Consider the following 20,121-nt stretch of genomic DNA (forward strand, 5'->3'; position numbering starts at 1 on the left):
ATTCATTATATAAATTTTAATTCTTTCCCAATTCTAGTATCAATATTATGAAAAGCGTGCATCATAAATCCAAATCTATGAATGATTCATTTAGAGTTCATGGGGTGAGTCTGTGGAATTCCATTCCACGGCATATTAAGTCGGCCCAGCCCCTTTAGGCATTAACGAGTGAAGCCTTCAACTTTTTTTTGCAAACAATCCATGATTTAATCAAACTAACATGATTTAACGTAATCTTGTTGCAATTTTTTTTTCTTCCCTCTTTTAGACTTTCCTTTATACCTACTTTTCTCCTTCATTCATACTCAACTATGTGAATACTATACAAATTTTACTTATTAATTATTATTTCTTGCAATATATTACATAACCTTTTTCTTATTTAATTATTTTATATTTTTCTACTCACTGTAAAAGAGCCCACCCTATTGTGAAACTGTTTATGATAAATATATTCCTATTTCTATTTCAAATAACTTGAAAACAAAACTTTCAAAGTAATTGATGATATCCATAGACATAGATCAAGGACTTGTGCTATCCTAGTGTTTTTTGACTTTTCTAACGCCTTTGTATTTCACATCAAATTCTCATTAACAAACTATTTATCCACTACTTTTAAGGTCAGTTCTTCTGTGTGCTCTATGATTATCTCCTTCCCTCCTAATATAATCCAATATGTATGTACGTAACAATATTAGCTATTCTTCCTCTAGACCTCGCTGAGGGGTGTTCCAAGGTTTAATCATTGGACCATAGTTTTTTTCCTTTTACATAGATAATACATCCTCTCCTCTCACTGTTCCAAATGTCACCTTTATGCAGATGATTTTCTATGTAAATCAGCTGAATTGCCAGTTTATATTAGTACAATTAATGACGAAATTATTAACATTCTACATGCTAAACATCTTAATATATGTATTTATTCAGGGAAAGGCCAGAGCCACAATTCATAGGCTGCAGCCTACTTGCTTAACAAGGAGCAACTAAAGATTCAGGCAGACAAGGTAAGTTCTAGGGATGTCTAAATTCAGATTTGACCAAAAATAAATAAATAAATAAAATTAAATTAAATTAAAAAATAATAAAAAGTCTTAATGAGGAGTTCTAGATAACAGAGATGCACAATAGAACACTAATACCGGTCATGGTTTATGGGTCGGAAAGAGACCCACTCCATTTTTAATATAATTTAATCTTAATGTAACCCCTCAGTAGAGTCAAATGTATGGATCTTCCTAATATCATCCTTAATAATACTTATTTGGAGATCGTCAGGTGTGACGTAGGTTTTAGAAAAACATTTTCTTTATCACACCAACGTTTCGATCTTTATTGAGATCATCTTCAGGGCTCAAAGTGTTTGTTTTTCGTGTAGATGTGTCATTCTTGTGTGTCATGTTGAGAGTGCCAAAATAATCATTGGCTAACGGTCACTAAACACCACTCCTTAATAATACTATTATCCCTTTTCATGATTGTATGAAAAATCTGCAAAATAAATACATAAACATTGAAAGATACACGCATGTACTTATTCTCAGACAGCCAAGCAGCACAGAAGCCTTAAACTCCTCCACCTTCAGTTCAAAGCTGGTCTAGGAATGCCTAACATACCTCCATCTCCTGGGAAAGTGTAATCACGTAAATCTGATGTGGGTACCAGGACACGAGGGGATTCAAGGCAATGAACAGATTAATAAAGGAGCAAAAGCAGGAACAGCTCCCACATTGTTTGGACCGAAACCACAAATTGGCATGCCTAAAGCATGTCAAAACTGAACAAATGGATTGAGAAAGAAATGACCAATAAAGTTTCAATTAATTAAGTTCCTCAATACCAGAAAAACAAAAATCTACTTTTCTCTCAGTAGGAAATAATTAAGGAAAATAATAGACCTTCTTTCAGGCTGAAATGATTAGAGAAAAGTGAGTAGCTGTTAAACACATGAATTGCAAGGAAAGAAAATCCGTACAAAAATTCGGATGGCATCAAGATCGCACTACCTAAGTTTTGAAACTTATTGTTTCTCTCGCTCAGATGTCTTTAGATTTATAGAATATTTAAAGAAAATAAATTTAGTTTTTACTATTATCATTATGTAATTAATTGCAAAAACTAAACTGTCCATTGCCATTTTAATTACCACCTAAAAAAGAAAAAAAATGGGAAAAACTGCAACAGAAACATCCTGACTCTGTCATAAAGAGGCAGAAACACTGAAACATGCCCTGTGTTACTGCAAACCATTAACCCAGAAACAGTGCCACCTAACCCATTAATGGCAGTATTAATGCTTAAAGAGGTGAAGAGGAACCTTGGAAACTGCTTAACTACTATAAGGGTAGAGCACTTTTTGAGAATTGTAAATAAATTAAGTTCAATTCCACAATACACAGGTCACAGTGGAAGAAAGGAACTACAACTGACTCCAAATAAAGGAAAAACAAAATTGTCATTATAAATACAATATTCAAGAACTGCTGTCACCTTCAATTATTCTAGACACAGCAAGTGACTTATCTTTACATGTCAAAAGCATACTTGGTTCTAAAAGCAGGTGCCCATGTTTCAGCAGTATATGGCCTGATAATAATCCCTCCTTATCATGTCAGGTTCTCAAACAGTCATTTACTATTACACAAAATTTCACAGCCACCCTTGGACTATTTATATGTTTTACAGTTATTTATTTGTGGAACTTCTCCATGCAGTCTGCGAGGTGATGAACTTGTATTCTGTTTGGATTGGCAGACTAGCATGATTGAAAACAACTAATCTACTAATCTAGCATTGCTTATTATTTTTAATAAGAGATGAAAGGTTGGTCGTACAAAATATTGTTTTATTGCTGAGCTTTCACTGAAGGATTTAGAACGATGACTTAAAGGATTAATTGATGGAAAATGATTTACTCTCTACCTTAAAAGCTATATAATATTTAATAATATAAACAGGAAAGTGAACAAATCATTTCAACATACTATTGCTTTTTCTCATTGAAATGAACTAATTGCAAATGAAATAATGCTTCTAAGAAGAAGTGGAAGAAAATAAATTTTACTCTGGGGCTTTGAACCCCCTTGATTAACAACAACAAAAAAATTGGCACAATTTGTGTCAAAATGAATATATAAATAAAGATTTAAATTTAATAGCATTATAATAAATTAAACAAATAATATTAAATAAGAAGGAAAAAAATTAACAGACAATTAATCAACCTCGGTGTTAAATTGCGAGGAAAGGATGTAATAAAAAAGAAGGGATAAAAGTAGAAAGGGTTGAGGCATGGCAAATAGAGTTAGGTAGGGAATTCTAGAGGAAGGGATAAGGAAGGAGGACTAAAGATTTGGATTTGTAAGAGAGAGGGTAGAGATCAGATGGGCGTGAATGAGTGTTAACAGATGTTAATAGATCATATATATAATATAGGAAAGGGAATGTGAAGAAATTGTTTGATTGAGGAAGGAGCCAAGAAAGTATAGCCGGCGATAGAAGGGGTACAGCCTATTTTAACCATGATACATATTAGACACAGCTAAACGTGAACCGAAGATAGCAGTTCATGATTCTCTTGAGTATGTCAACAAGCTCACTGGTGAGTCCACAGTAGAGCAAACTGCCACAATCGAAATGGGGAAGCACAAGAGAGGAGATCAGGAGTTTGTGGGTGCTGGTTGCGAATAGTTGGCTTGCATGACGGAATTGGTGTAGGGTGGAGAAAACAGCGGCGGGTGATTTGGAAATGTGGGGTTTCCACAATAGGGTTTAATCAAGATCAGATCAAGATGATAGAGATCAGATGGATAAAAGGAGATTGGTTGGTTGTTATTGCCAAGCAGTAGAATAGGAGGTAAAGATTGGAGAAGGGGAAGTGATCAAACATTATAGCCTTAGACTTATTGAGGCTCAATATTTTTCGGCCATTTTTAAAAGTCCAGGAGCTGATGGCAGTTAGGTCCTCTTGGATTCTTATGATTGAAATTTGAAGGCCATGAGGAGAAAAGGAGAGATAGATTTGAAAGTCAAACGCATAGAAGTGATAAATGCAATATTTAAGGATATTAGGAAGACCATTGATATAAAAACAAAAAAGGGGCAGATATACTGGAGCTTTGAGGAACAACAATAATGTTGGCAGGCGAGAGGAAGCCTTCTGCTTTAATTCAGACTTTTTTGGGCTTCATAAATTGCCCAGATTATCCCAAATATGTAATATATAATATGTTATTAGTATAATAATCAGTTAAGGACTGTCATGGGCATAGAAGAGCTGTTAAACATTCAGAAGACTCAATATAAAATAATTTACTTTGCGGAGCAATTTAATGCTATTCAAGGTACTCCAGTGAGTAACAGCAATTGAATTATTTGGCTCTGTAAAGTAATGAATTGCACTAAACAATTTATAACTTTATTATGTTGTGCACTGTACATAATACACATTTTTATCAGTAGTTAGAGGCATTCAAAATAACTGTTTGATTATTTGGTAAAAAAATGCCTGATTGCAACATGTTTTGGTTTATAAATAAATTTTTATTTACGGTTTTAATTACACTGAGTTTTATTACAGTCAATCAGAATATTGTTGACATAAATAAATAAATAAAGCAAATTGTTTGGTTAAAATGTATTCAGTTTTAGATTACAATCAATTCTTAAATGTAACATAAAGCATAAATAAATAATATTATTACTAGGAAGCTGTAATGTATAAATAATACTCTGTGTTGAAGCTGTAATGTTAAAACGCTGTATTTCTGTTATCTTCTTCAAACAATGTTTCGTTCGAATAATAAAGAATCCTGGAGCAATTGCAGAAGAACCAGTCATCTTACAAGTACTGTTCCTTTCTTTCCCATTTGTCTTAGCCATATTCTAAAGCAAATGCTATTATGTAAACTACATGTTCATACTTGAAACAGTTTAAAGAAATTCCACACAAAATATACATTTTGGTTCTTCAAATGATGTAGCAATAAAAGCTTAATTTTGAATCATTATCTGATATTTTAATTTTTATAAGAGATGCAAAAATTAGTAAATATAAATTCAAACTTCAAATTAAATTCATAAGTAACCAAGCTTCAATAAATGATTGAACAAAGTCATTTATCTAAGTAGAAGCAATCTTAGATCGTAAACATACACATTTACCACATTCTCATACACTCTCTACTAAAATCAAAATACCTTCAACTTCAATATATAAATTGATCTTTATAATTGTTTTTATTAAAAAAAGTTTAATACTTAATTGTTAGAGATCTAAATAAAAAATATTGTATTTAAAATGTTTGTGCAGATTCCTAAACTGTTTGATATATTCAATGAAATACAGTAATAACATTGCCAATGATTTTAACGTCAATTGCTTAAGCCATTGTTAGAGTTCCTGCTCCTAATCCAAAACCAACGCCCCTTGGCCCGAAATGACGACCATAACAACCTCGGCAGTAGATATCACCATCAGGTCCATCGTTCAAGTTAGTAGAATCCAATGATCGGTGGCAATCTCCACAGGAGAAACATCTTTTGTGCCAAACCTGTAAAGAGAAAAAATGATATTAATGAATATTATGATAATTATTGAAAAGTTACAACAATTGAAAACCAAAAGAAACAAGCAATCTTTCAAGAAGTTGGTTAGTTACAGCTTGAGGACACTCATTTTGATTATTACCTTCGTCTAATTTTTATAATACTTACTCTATTTTTGCTTATCATCTGTTCAGCAGCATATACTTCATAGCCACATCTGAGACATCCTTCTCCTTCTGCGGCTTTTAAACCAGGCCTTGCATCTAAGCTGAAATTTTTTTAAAATTTTAATGAAGCCAACTTTTTTTAAACAACTAAATACATACAAAGGTGCTGTGGATTCTCCATTCACTGAAACGAGAGTAGGAGCATGGCCATATCCAAAACCTTTTGGTCCAAAGTTTTTTCCATAACAAGCTTTACAATAAATTTCTTTATCAGGTCCGTCACAAGCCAACATCGAGTCAAGAGGTCTATGGCACTGGCAGCAGTTGAAGCAAAGTTTGTGCCACATCTATAAAAATCAATCATTGCTTTAACTTAGATAATATTTTAATTGACTGATTTTCTTATCAAATTTAGACATTTAAAATAAATTCTGCAGAGTAAATTAGCATTCATGCTTTTTCAGTTTGTTGCAGTTTGAAAATAAAGTAAATGTGCCAATATGGTATACCTGAGATAAAAGTAGTGAAAAGGTAATGTAATCATAAAACGAATGTATGTTAAAATAAATATTTGCAATCCAAATTTCACAGTAAACTAACAAAAAAATTTAAAAAATGTATCCAACATTTTTGGGATCATCAATTTGAACATTAACATTATGTTTGTACTTAATTTCATGCAAAATTTGTCTAAATCTTGGCTAAATGGCTAAGTATATTTTTTGCACTTACAGTGCCTTTAGCAAGCTGCTGCTCTGCTGCAAATACCATGCCACCACACCTTGGGCATCCTTGACCTGGAGGAGCGCGGATAGAGGTTGTGTTAGGACTGTAAAATGGCCTAGACTGTGACATTTCGTCTACCCTGTAAATTTCAAATAAATATGTAATTAATTTTGAATGTAATGAGAGTATTTTATAATTGACATACGTTAATCCGTCAGTTTGCAAGAAACCAGAACCACAAGCAAATCCATAGCCATGTGGTCCCCATTTCTTTCCATAGCAAGTTTTGCAGTACACATCCTTATCTGGCCCATCACAAGCGATGATTGAATCAAGGGTTTTGTTGCAGTCCTTACACTTGAAGCATTTGCGATGCCATTCCTGTAAAAATTAAATATATATTGCAGAATGCTTTTAAATAATATTAATTACAAAGTTATCTATTATAAGAAGTTTTATTTTTTTATGAATCTACTTTCCTGTTATGTAGTTATCCATTTCTTTATATCCATGAAAACCATACGGGGAGTGGAATGACACACAAGGTCCTATTTCATGCCATTCGAGCTGGCCAGATTTGACCCCCATGGATTATTTTCTTGGGGGGGGGGCTTTAAAGAATTGAATGCATGCCATTCCACCTAATTTTAATAAATGGTCAAATTTGCAACATAACTTAAATATAAAATGGACTCGATGATGTTAAAAGAAATCCTTTTTTGTAAAAGAGTTCTTTTTTTTTTCAAAAATTAATATAAGCTAATTAGCCTATTAATAACCCTATTCTGAGATGATTCCTATCCTAAATTAACTTGTTAATGCCACTCATTTTCGAAATAAACAGGGAGGGCCATCTTGTTACAAAACGCATACACCCTCATGCGTCTTCTGTTGGGCATAACTCATAAATGGTTGATCCTATCAAAATTTTCCTTTCAGTAAAAGTGACTTAAAATCAGTTCTAGAATTGAATTCTACAATAAAAATATGGGAATCTTGTTTAACATTAAAGTTAGTGCCATTTCCCAGCTATATGGGAAAGTTCTATTAAATCCGTTACCACCATACCATTCCTAGCGAAAATTAACTTTGGGTTTTGTATAAGACCATGTTTTGCTAAAGTTAATCATTTTCGAATTAAATGGATGAACTATATAAGTTGATATACCCTGTNATATATAAATAATTTGTAAATAAACTCTTGGCTTGTAGACCCCCAGTCAATGGTTCAATTCCCACCGTTGCCCCTGGTTTTTTTTTTCAAGATGTATATAATGTAGTTCTGTTCCAATTTGTCTTCACATACTGATTCTTACAAGTTTCCCAATATAAGAATGTATTTATATTCAAGTAAATTACACACACAAACTTAATATTTCAGTTGATCACATAACAAAATTATATTTAATCAATCATACTTAAAATGTATAAATCAAAAGTTTTACTTACACTTCCTTTAGCTAAGACCTGCTCAGCAGCAAATACTGAACCACCACACCGAGGACATCCTTGACCAGGTGGTGCTTTGATACGTGCTGTGTCCAACACAGTAGTTCTAGGAGCAGAGACCTCACTAAAGAAGGAATAAAGTTAAGTTAAAAATAGTACTTTGATGAATTTATTACTAGATATAATTCACATAGGAAGAATTTTTATTAATCAACAATGTTCAACATATCTGCTGATATCAACTAGTTTAGATATTATAAAATTTATTAAGCCTAACTAAAATGAAAATCACTACAGAAAACACAAAATGTTATACAGTCAGTAATATTTCGTTCCTAAGAATTTCCTGTTGATCAAAAGAATTTCATCCAAAGATAAAAAAAGCAAAGTTTCTAACTTTTATAATACAATATAATTTATTGGAACATTTTTAGATAATTAAAGAATTTATTTGTAAACAAACCCCCCTCCTCGGGTGCCAGCATTTTTGAAAAAAAAAAAAGCCCATTTGTAAGTATATTAGATTTGAATTCAAGATTGTTGGAATCGAACTTGACCTTCAGCTTACAGTGATTAGCGCCGTGTTAATGCCAAACCGTTATGGCCACTAACACCCCTTACTAAAATAGGATTGAATATACTTTATTGACTTTTTGTCATTTTCTGTATTTGGCTGGGTACATTTAACCAATTTTACTGACCAATAAATGCCATTTTCTGATTTGATAGGAAAACAATATTTCAGATAAAATAAAAGTTGAAAAGCTAAAATATATTTACAAAGAAAATTATTTAAAAAATTAAGTGTTGCAAAATAATAAGAATGGCTTTAAAATTAATATAATAATTTGATGGAATTATGTTGTCAAACTGTAAAAAACTGAAAAGATACAACATAGATAATTGTTTGTTGATTACAAACCACATATCTGTAATTTTAGGAATGCACATTTTTAACAATAACAATTAATATGGAAAATGTCAAATTCAAACACATTCCTAGTATGTATTAATTGATTATATAATCCTAATAATTATTATTTAATTATATAATCCTAAATTATTATATAATCCTGTATTATATAATCCTAAATTACAGCTAAAGGTAACTCTATAATTCTAATTATTTCCACAGTTAATACTCACAATACTTTAACATTTGAACATTACTGTAGCTCAATACATGATTTTAATATTCTCATATTATTATATAAATAAGTAAAAAATAATGTATTAAGGAGCTAACTAAATAGTCATCTTAAGAATGTTTTGTGACACAGAACAATTTTCATTTTAGGTACCAACAATACAAATTGACTCGGAACCAGGGATAGCTTTGTGTTTCATTGTATTGTCATGCATTAAAACTTTCAATGCTTATCAATTAAGACATGATTAAAAAAATATGTATCGGCACAGTAGCACCCTGAATTCAACTATTCCGATAGGGGAAAAAATAATACACAATACTAAAGGGACAACAATAGTAAAAATCATGCTTCTTCTTTCTAGGTGAAAACTATTTGAAGGAGTACGTTTACTGACATTAAACATTATTGAATTATGTAAATGTATATTATTTTGTATAAAAAAAAAAAATAAATAAATAAAAATAATAATAAAAAAACAGTTTTAGTCTTCAGGAAAACAATTTTTTTAATTGGGAAAAAGAGATTGCATCAAAATTTACACTGAGTTGGTGTTAGACGAATATAAACATACTACTTCAAATATTTAAATTTAATGAAAAAAATTGGATACAATAATAAGTGACTAATTAGACAGACTAATTAATTGATAACAGAAATTTAAAAATAAATCATGCAGATTTTTTTTGATAAAAAAATTCGTAGGGTTAAATAGGAATGATTTATGTAATCAAGATCGGATAAATTTTCTTGTTTATATATTGCATATACAAGTCTGAAAACAAGGAATTTTACAAGCAAAAAGGGGATAGACGGACCTGTTGTCATTGATATCGCATGTTAGACCAATCGCTGACCCTCCAAAACCTACCCCTCGTGGACCAAACTTTTTTGCATAGCACACTAAGAAAAAAAATAATTAGAGTGTAATTAAAGAACAACATGCATCTGCTCATTTTGCTAGAAAAAATACTGCTTTGCATTTAGGGACTAATCTTTTATATCAGTATCATGAAGTTATGACACATGTTTGTTATGATGTTCTACTCGAGTTTCTATTTGAAATGTTCAATGGAAAGAGCTTGAAATATATATTTTATAAATTTCTATGAAAAAAATGAGCACATGCATACTTGTCACAATAAATTATATATAATAAATGGACAAACCCATTAGAAACACCATCACTCTGCAATGCTCCACCACCTTGTCCATATCCATAGCCTTTAGGCCCAAATTTCTTCGCATAGCACACTGCAAACATCATGCAAAAACACACACGAATACATTCAGTGCAATATACAAAAAAGTAAAGGTATAAGAGAAGTTATAGTAAAATATTTTTGCTTTACAATCAAAATTTAAACATTATTAACACTCAGTTTAAACTAAACATATACTATAAATCCATATATGTTTAACAGCCATAATTGATCATATTAATTATTTCAATTAAATATTCTTTTTATCTAAGGTCTTGGTTGAGATGAAAAAGTTATTGTCATGAGCAGGACTTGAATATGACCTTCGGCTCAATACGCTGCAGCTCTAACCACTTGTCACGATAGCTCAAGTGGTTAGAGCAGAGGCGTATTGAGCTGAAGATCGTGGGTACGATTCCTGCTCATGACACTAACTTTTTTATCTCAACCAAGACCTTAGATAAAAATAATATTTAATTGAAATATATAATAAATTAGAAAAAATTTCAAGCTTTTAGCCTTATTTTTATAGCTTAACTTTATACCACTAAAGCAAGTCATCAAATGTATTTATGCTTTGTTGTAATATTAAAGTAAATTACGAAAATTTGAACTCGATGAAATAAGAAATACCATGTATAATGAAGTACATATTAATGAGTAAAATAATAAACTTAAGTACAAAATAACTTATTATTTACATCATACATTGCATTTGACACAATGAATTTAAAATGAAATTGTGATTTATTAATAACCTGTGTAAAATAACTGTTTGTTTTTAACTCGTTGCGGTTAAATTTTTATTTTAATAGGTGAGTACTGACGGAATAATTGTAAAATGCATTATACGCTTGCATACATGACAACTTGCTTTCCATCTCAACAAGTAGTGGATAATAATTGCATTGTAAGAATAGATATTGTAACACATATTACCTTTGCAGTATATATTTTTGTCTGGTCCTTCACAACAATTCGTAGAATCCAGTCGTTTCGAACAATCGCCACATTTGAAACACTCTCTATGCCAGCCCTGGGAACATGCACATGCAATAACACGATCAATCAAAACACATCAACAAAAACACTGAAAGTGCAAAAGGATATTTCCTTCATTTTCGTAGTTTTTATTTTTTTTGTTCAATTTCTTTAGTAGGTTTTGAGACAATCCACAAAAGTACATTCATTTCATAGGTTTTCAAGAAATATTTCACATATGTTATATATGTGATAACATTCAACAAGTTAAAAAAATCAAAAGCCAATATATTGTGTTATTTATCATACAAGTTTGCTTAACGGCATTTCTTCTCATTCATTTGTATTTTGAATTGACTTTTAATTTTTTCCTATTAACCGAAGTACTTACTAAGTACACTAAAAAATAATGGTGGTGGTATCAGTAATTGCATGAGCAGAGTGGTGAAGTAATTGTTCTAAAGAAATTACATGCTCGGAAAAAGTTTCCTTTCTATTCACTTACATCTACAATAAACTTCTTTATCTGGTCCATCACAATGCTCCAATGAGTCAAGAGTTCTCTTACATCTGATACAGAAGAAGCAGCTCCTATGCCAACCCTACCTCATAGTCAGTGAAAATAATTTTATACCTTTCATGCATCATTACATATGTTAAGTGATAATTTTGATAGTTTATTGAATTAATTCATCTAACTTTTACAATACACAAGAGACATGTCAAAACCGTTTCATTCCCTATTAATAGACATTCATCAACTTGGAAAAACAAACATACAATGTCCCACTGCTTGTATTATTAACATTTGTAGTTTAATTCTTCTTTTTTACATTTTTGAAATAAAAGAATCATTTTTCACATTCTTAACTGTAGGCACAAAAAATCTTTTTTTTTCAATACTAATGTTGAAGCATGCAATATTATTAAATTAAGGCAGTTAAAACTGTATAATGTAATTTTTTTTTCTTCAACATAACCAGGCTTGAGAATTCTTCATTAAATTTGCCTACGAAAGACATTATTGCTTGCATAGTTATTAATGTTTATTACTTTTTTTAATGTAACAGGGTTTTGGTTGCAATAAATAATCCACAAATAAAAAATTATATTGCAAAAAGTCTTTCAGAATATTTTTAAAAATATGGTGTAAAGATCAGAAATTTTATGTAGGACAATTGTGATCTAATTTCAATTTCTTCATCAAAATGTAAGTGAAGACTGTCCATTTTATTTTAAAAATTGATTCTTAAAAGACAATGTCATGGAAAAAATGCCTGATATTTTGAGCAATTTGAAATATTGTGGAATAAAACTAAACGAATTTACACTCTGCTCAGGCAAGGTGAAAGTGTACTTTTCCAATGATGGTAAAGATATTAGAACAACAATTATTACCTTTGCTAACTTTCACTGAGTGACATACTATAAAACTATAAATATATAATGTTTATTGTTGAGCTGTGATGATTGCTAATAGTTGCAATTATCATTAGGATGGTTTAAAGAATATGATTTAAATGAAAATGCTTAAATAAACACAATAAAAAAAATAAATGCGAACTTACCCTTCCTCTGGCTAACATTTGCTCAGCAGCATAGACGTATCCACCGCATCTTGGGCAGCCTTCTCCTTCTGGTGCCATAGCTATTGCACGGACTGGCATTGCTGCTGTTGCCCGTGTCCTAGCCAAACCTTGCATTCATTGACTTATTCTCAATTATTTTTTTTATTATACCACACATGTTAATGCAGAAAGTTAAATTAATTTAGAAAAAAAACAATTGAAAATAATGAAATGATATTAAAAACTATTATTTCACATTATATTTTAATCTGTTAATTCAAATCATGATATAAGACAAAATGATTTAGAATAAAACATCACAAGAAATAAATAAATAAAACATCTATGTTAAAAGCGTTAAACTAAATATAAGTAACAGAATTTTCAGCAAAGATTATTCGCAAAAAGCTGTAAATATAGGTAAAGAATTGCTAAATGTTAACTATTATGGAATTTAGAAAACTACAGAAAATTGTATAAGATAGCTAGTATAAGGCTTGGTTACTTATGGTACTGAATTGAATTTTTAATTTAAATATTTTAACAGCCAAGTAAGGGCATTTTCCTTACCAAATAGACCTTTTATAATTATTTGAAGAGTGTTTTAACTAAGGAGAAAAATTAATAGAAAAATATTTTTAAAATGTTATAAAGTATTATTGAGAAAAATTGTTAATAGGAGAAAATGGATTGGTGGAGGAAAAACAAGGTTGCAATTGGTCCTCAACTATTTTTGAATATTGTGTTATGGGTTACTTTGTTATTTAACCTACAAATGCATCGTCATACGTCTGTGTAGCTACAATTTTTCAAGATACTAAAGCTTTTATTTTTAGAAGTAAACCATGGAATGATCCATGCAATATTTAACGAGTAAAAAATGTTTGTCATTATATATATAATATATAAGTATAACTATTTCATTTTTGAAGTGGTAAGAAAGTCAGATGGAAAGACTAAAACAAATGGGTAATTACATGACTGAACCTTTCAACACTAGTAGCAGTAACTAAATAAGCATAAAATGGTAATTGCTGTGAGATTTATAGTAGTATTGGTTGAAATAAATCTAGAATCAGAGCTCAGTAACACATTTACCAACAGTGAAAAATCATTTGATACCATGATAGTTATAATAAAACAATTTTTGATGACAGTAACTACTGCTTTAAGCCTCTAGGTGCCCAAAATAAATCATAAGAATCAAAGAATGATTCAATAATTTGACTATTGTAACAAGGTTTGTTTTTGTACTTCTTCTTTTCCATTAAGGTTCTGTGGATAGATTAGGGTAAATTGTACGGATTTGTTAAGACATAGCACATAGAATTAAGATGTTAATTTCTTGTTAGAACTGTTATTTTGCGGACAGTTATCGTAATTAACAGAATTACTTTTTTTTGTAAGCAATAAAACAAAATGTTTAAATAATAATCTAGCAGACATTCATAATGCAAAGCCATAGCCATGCTCAGTGATATTGAATTAATCTCACCATTCCAATCTGGCCTGGTATATTTTCAGACAATTGATAGATATTGCTGTGAGCCCCCACAGTGATAATTTAATCCTTACTACATTATTCAATATTTTTAAAAACACATTGCTCCCAATTATCGCTAAATTCAATCCAAAGCTTTTCTACATAATTATATTTTCGTAATGTAAATGTTTTTGTATTATTATTAAAGGATATTTAGTTCTACTTAAGTCAAGCACTTTTTTTTTCTTTTCTTTTACATTGGAATGGCGCGAGCTTTTAATTATTATCTTGAGTGGGTATGGGAGTGTGTAGTAACTGTTCGTGTGCCATTCGAACAATTTGTCAAAGTAATAGTTTAGAAAATATACAAGCTATTGTATTGGCAGTTCTCACAACACATCTTTACTGTGAGTCGAGTGGTGCGTTTTGAGAATCTATGGCAATAAAGCTTTGGTTTGTGATTAAAGCGATGAAAAGAAGCAACTTTGATCAATTTCAACATGTACTGTTAATACTCATTACAAAAACTGAACTTTTAGTTTATCACACTTGTTTACTTTTTTCTTTCTTTTTCAAAGCTATTTACATTTTTGTGTAAATCCAGATCTTTTCTGTATGTCTTGCCCCATATTTACTTAAGTTTTTTTATTATTTAATTTTGATTCGCTACCATCATAACATTACTTCAAAAGTATTCAGCAAATGATAGAATATTGTATTGATGAAATAAATAATAACAGCTAACGTGCTATTAATATTCATTTATTCAGATAGTATTGTACATAGCAATTTGGATATTTGCTTAATATAATATTATGAATTTTCATAATATAAAAGTTGCGCAGAATGAATGTTTTGTTACATTTACTTAAAAATATGTTTATCTAAAAAAATATGACATTTCTTAAAAATTATATAAAATGCGGGAGTGTGGGGGTTTGGAGAACGTTCCTGTGGCATCCCTGGTGTTTAGTTACTGGGAACAAAAAGGGAAAAGGAGTCATGCACAATGATTCACTTAAATGAAAACACCCAATACAATATTAATGATTGTTTGAATCATTAATACAATCTTGGGTAAATTTAAGTCTAAACCAATTTAAACAAATCATATGTATTAACATATTGTTTCTTTTCTTTATTATTTTTCTGGCAATTATTTTAGAATCCAAATTATCTCAAATGCCAAAGTATTTATTTTAATCATTTGCTATAATAATAATAAGGAAAATGCCCTTTTTAATAAAATGTTGGCTAAGAATTTAAACTACTCAATTATATTTTTGTTTAAGGTCATAAATAAAATGGGACAAATTTATAAAATATTCACTCTTCCTTCTATTTTAATTAAAGTTAGTTTTAATTAGAGTACAATTATATAAAACATATTTATTGTAGGACTTAAAATATACAAAAATAAAAGAACACACTTACGCTTCAACATTGCTGCTGAATTGTTCCCCCTTATCCGTGCTGAGACATCCGGCTCCACCACCAAAACCATAGCCTTTAGGCCCGTATTTGCGGCCGTGGCAAACCTTGCAGTACAGTTCTCCTTCGTGTTCAGCACAGTTTGTGGAGTCTAAGAACTTGCCACACATACCTGAGAATAAAGAACAGTTGTTAATTAAAAATACATGAACGTATGGAACTTGATATTAAAGATATTTATGTATTTTATTACTTACCACATTTAAAGCACATTTTGTGCCATTTAAAACCGCCGGCAACGCGCTCCTCTGCCGCATACACCGACTTCCCACATTTTGGGCACTTAGGGTTTTCTACTGGCTTGAAAGGCATGATGCTGGTTTACGATTGACTTTTTTTAACTAGAAAGAAAATCGCATTATTTTACTTTATTTGCTATATATGGCTTACTATTTATTATTCTTTATTAAAAGTTTTATTTATATCTGTTTTGTAATTGTTAGAAACAATAAAAATAATGGATATCTGGTTTTGCAGCCACAGAGAAACACAAGTAAAACTAAACAAAAAAGCCTTATCTTAAAAAGAAAGTTTTTGAGTACTCTATTACATCTTTTGGTGTCAAATCAAAAGAACTTTTTTCTAGTTTAATTTAACAATTCTCAATTTTTCTTCTAAATTCTCAATAAACTGTGATAGAAGATGGTTTGAAGTGAAGAGTGTTAGTTGTAGTTTATGCTTTTTAACTTTTTTGCAGTGTATCAATTATGCTTTCATTAGTCTTTCCTGTGTAAATAATCAAGTAATTCTTTTTATTGGTAGACAAATTTTACAATATAGGCACTTTTAGAAAGATAAAAGTTCACTGAGGCCAAAACAAATACCACTGTTCTTAGGTTACACAAATAAATTGAAATATTAAAAGAAAGTAATATGAATGGAGAATGTAGATGTTAATTTCAAAATATTTGATAAGAAAGAGTGCTAGAAGCATAAAAGCAAAACTGTTGGCTTAAAACGTTGGGGGGGGGGGTACCATTTTCCTACTGGTAAAAACAAATTGAAATAAACAAATGTTTTGAAGGTGAAATGACAGTTTATAGTTTACATTTATTTGGCACCTAGTTTGCAATGGATGGATATACTTTTGGGTATTTATAGTTCAAATAATAAATTACCCACACATGAAACCTGACACTATTTTTTTTAATTATCAAACTTTTTTAAATTATTACCATAAGGTAAATCCACCTGAATTTAACATTGCATAGGTAAAACAATCAAAATTTTGTGAAATTTGTTGGTTGAAACTGGTAAAACCCACTCACACATCCAATAATCCATTCTGATAAAGTTTCACATTTATCTTTCCCGATGCAATTGTATCAAGTTAGTAATTAATTTTTAGCTATTCTTATTATATTTCATTGTCGACAGTGTGAAAATCATAATAGAGAATAAATTTAATAAGAATAAGTGTACTATTACTTAGGTAATGAAGAGATTCCAGACCATTGTATTTGAGTTTAATTTCAGTAGATAAGATGTTATGTAGAAAAAATAATAAAATGAGAGGAATCAGTAATATTTTTTTAAATTTAATGTTTTTATATTTGTTTTTTTAAAATTGAGTCACTCAGAATTATAAGTTGTAAAATTGCATTATATTTTTTAATATCTTTATTTATTTCTGAAATTAACATTGAAGCCTTGTTAGGCAAATGGCAATGGTAAAAAGAGAGAAAATGAGAAAGGTTGTAAGTTGAGATGGGGAGTTGGTGTCCGAGTGGATCAAAGTAACGATGGATCAAGTGGTTAGAGAAGCAGCGTATTGAGCCAAAGGTCGTGGGTTCGAATCCCGCTCATGACGCTAACTTTTTCATCTCAATCAAGACCTTACATAAAAAGAATAAGTAACGTTGAAGTTTAAATTGCAGAAATTTCAAAAAATTAAATAATTTTATTTTATTTATTATTATTATTTTTAATGACCTTATGTTTTCCATATTATAGTGATAAGAAATTTCAGGGGCGACAGTAGGAATCGAACCTACAATCGTGGTGTACAAGCCAAGAGTCTAACATGCTAACCTACCGAAAAAAATTGTTTCGCAACTTTAATTAAGATTAGAAAACAATTTTTCTATTTTGGAAAAGGATATGTGAATAAATTATATATTTAAAAAAAAATTAATTGCATATTTTTAAATTGGAAGTAATACAAATAAAAAAAACATGAACCTAATTACATAAAACCGTTTGTCAACATGTAATGAAAGTATATTTTCCCTGATTATTTATCGTGGAAAAGAAAAAACAAATGTGCTACGGCAAATGGAGTAAGACAGGGTGTGGGAAAGAGACAAACGAGAGTTTGGTCGCCTGCCAAGGAGGGTCGCCGGCCAAATTTGGTCTTAGCTTATGGTCAGGTGCTATGTAAGCCAGAAATACACATTCTTTCTCCCTGAATTCCCGAAATGGACTTCACCCTCCAGGTTCTTTTTTCCAGTTTTCCAGTCTTCTAACATTCGTTGTTACATACAAGACCAGAAATTGTCAAGACAATTTTTGTTTTTACATTGGCCTTAAGCAAGATCAATGTTTCAAGACTGTTTAGCCAATTTTTGATTGTTTGCCTCTTCTCTTTAAATTTGTCTAATTTATTAGTGATGTTTGATTATTTTTTAAAAATTTAATTCAAGTCTGGTTTGTGTGCAACTGATGTTACAATCGCAATTTTCACCATACCCTTAAAAAATTCATTATAAAAAGTGATGGTTGGTTCAATGAATTGTGAGATATGATCTGCATTGAAATAAATAATGCGGATTTTGTTTTTCTGGTACTACGTTCTAATCAAATTCAGTTGCATTTTATTTGATCTGAATTTACAATTACAAAAGTTCGCCATTTTGAAAAGTATAAACCAAACAATTAAAAAAAACGCTTAAATTGCACCAAAGAGGACATTTAATCAATATATATAAGAAAATTAAACTTAACTTAAAAACTTAATTTCATATTATATCTGTCTGCCTATGTAAAATTGATTAGTTGATTATCAATAAGATGGATGATCCATTTCTATCTGATTTGAAAAAGGAAAGTCTTGAAAGCAACTGCTCAAGCAATAGTATGTATAGTTGCTTCAATTTTCCTTCATATTAATTTTAGAAAACCAATAAAAGTGTCAGTTTTTAATTAGAAACTTTTTTAACTACAATTACTCCGAGAAATAGAAATACAATGTTCCCTTGTGTTGGCAGACAGGTTGGTGTTTGTGTTTGTTGATTGTTTTGCATACCTGTCGAGTAGTGGTATGTTTGTTCGTCTGTAGCGCCGACGGTTTTATCACACTAACAAGTTACTACTGGAGGCTCAAGAAGACCAGACTCGTTTATATAAGATGCCCCACCACCTTACCTTACAACCCCAAATAGAAAATAGACCACTGCTCCACCCAGTCGATCCCTCTCCGTGGAAACTATGATTCACTTTCCATTTATTATTACTCCATTCTTTCCATTTATTAGACTTCAAAAACCAAAGCCTTTTAATTATGGTCAATTTTATTGCGCCTAATATGAGGGGGAGGGGCATGGCAGGATCTAAGGCAATTCTCAGGCTGCAGTAAACAAAATTCAAATTTTGATTTTTTACACTATGACAAACTCGAAGCAGATTTTAAAAATACTAAAAGCATCTTTAACTTCATTCACTTCAACTACAAACTTAAGGGGGTGTGGGGAATGGATAATTTAAACTTTTGCGCGATTTTCAAAACTAGAGTAAACACTTTCAAGTAAAATTAGTCCAATTCAAGAAAATCTGTCTTATTTAATTTTCATAGAACGGTTCTAAATTGTCTAATGTTTTTATAAAGAAAGTATGTACCTAATATAGTTTCATCATTCATAGACTTTATTTATTTGTTATTGTTTTGTATAGATGTTATTTATTTATTATTTGTTTTTTTTTTTCTTTTGCAGGGTTCACAACAGAAAAGGTCATATCAACCCCCGAGGTGCCGATGTTTTTGAAAAGAGACCACCCATTCGTTGGGTTCGGATTTAGGGCCACTGGACTTGAACCCGGGACCTTTACCTCAGCGATGAGCGCCTTAACCTTTGCGGCCACCAAGGCCCATCAATGATTTATTGTTTGACGAAATTCATTTATTAACAATTGCAAAATTGTAATTTAAAATTTTCAATGTATTCCAAAAAAAATACTTTTTCATTAGAAAATTGCACCAGAGTCCATTTAATCAGGTGTTGCATTGTTTTTCCGAAATAAACACCACCCTGTAAATTGTTCTCTCTCTCACTCTCACTCTCTCTCTCACTTTCACTCTCTCACCCTCTCTTTAACTCTCTCAAACCTATCCCTCTGTTCTTTTGCTTTATTCTTTCCCT

At 30.7% G+C, this 20,121-nt stretch overlaps 1 protein-coding gene and 1 long non-coding RNA gene across 7 annotated transcripts; one reads left to right on the plus strand and one right to left on the minus strand.

The window, feature by feature from the left end:
- Positions 1-4,525: 4,525 nt before the first annotated feature.
- LOC106668908 (muscle LIM protein 1-like) lies at positions 4,526-19,116 on the minus strand. Of its 6 annotated transcripts, none has more exons than XM_014398077.2 (12): positions 19,011-19,116; positions 15,964-16,107; positions 15,710-15,878; positions 12,793-12,910; positions 11,183-11,279; positions 10,211-10,295; positions 7,894-8,017; positions 6,650-6,825; positions 6,451-6,583; positions 5,878-6,065; positions 5,720-5,819; positions 4,526-5,556 (listed from the first exon to the last, which is right to left on the minus strand). In XM_014398077.2, the coding sequence occupies exons 2-12, from the start codon at positions 16,076-16,078 to the stop codon at positions 5,386-5,388; spliced, it is 1,476 nt and encodes a 491-aa protein (XP_014253563.1). In that variant the 5' UTR covers positions 16,079-16,107; positions 19,011-19,116; the 3' UTR covers positions 4,526-5,385. The 6 variants fall into 6 exon arrangements, 5 of the variants coding, with proteins under 5 accessions (XP_014253563.1, XP_014253564.1, XP_014253565.1 ...); XM_014398078.2 differs by lacking the exons at positions 10,211-10,295; positions 11,183-11,279 and adding exons at positions 9,860-9,944; positions 11,730-11,826; XM_014398079.2 differs by having other exon boundaries at positions 12,793-12,920; positions 19,011-19,073.
- LOC106668909 lies at positions 17,873-20,020 on the plus strand. The gene is made up of 2 exons (XR_001340831.2): positions 17,873-18,201; positions 19,696-20,020. It is a non-coding gene; the product is annotated as an uncharacterized LOC106668909 (long non-coding RNA).
- The last annotated feature ends 101 nt before the right edge of the window (positions 20,021-20,121 follow it).

Source organism: Cimex lectularius, unplaced genomic scaffold (genome assembly GCF_000648675.2).
Source record: "Cimex lectularius strain Harlan isolate CLEC.00 unplaced genomic scaffold, Clec_2.1 scaffold66, whole genome shotgun sequence".
NCBI lineage: Eukaryota > Metazoa > Arthropoda > Insecta > Hemiptera > Cimicidae > Cimex > Cimex lectularius.

Excerpts from the sequence above, each read along its gene's own strand:
- LOC106668908 (XM_014398077.2), bottom strand. The coding sequence starts at position 16,078 with ATGCCTTTCAAGCCAGTAGAAAACCCTAAGTGCCCAAAATGTGGGAAG. Across the intron at positions 12,911-15,709 it reads TTCAGCAGCAATGTTGAAGC|GACACGGGCAACAGCAGCAA; the intron begins GTAAGTGTGTTC and ends AGGTTTGGCTAG. Across the intron at positions 6,066-6,450 it reads AGCAGCTTGCTAAAGGCACT|ATGTGGCACAAACTTTGCTT; the intron begins GTAAGTGCAAAA and ends TGATTTTTATAG.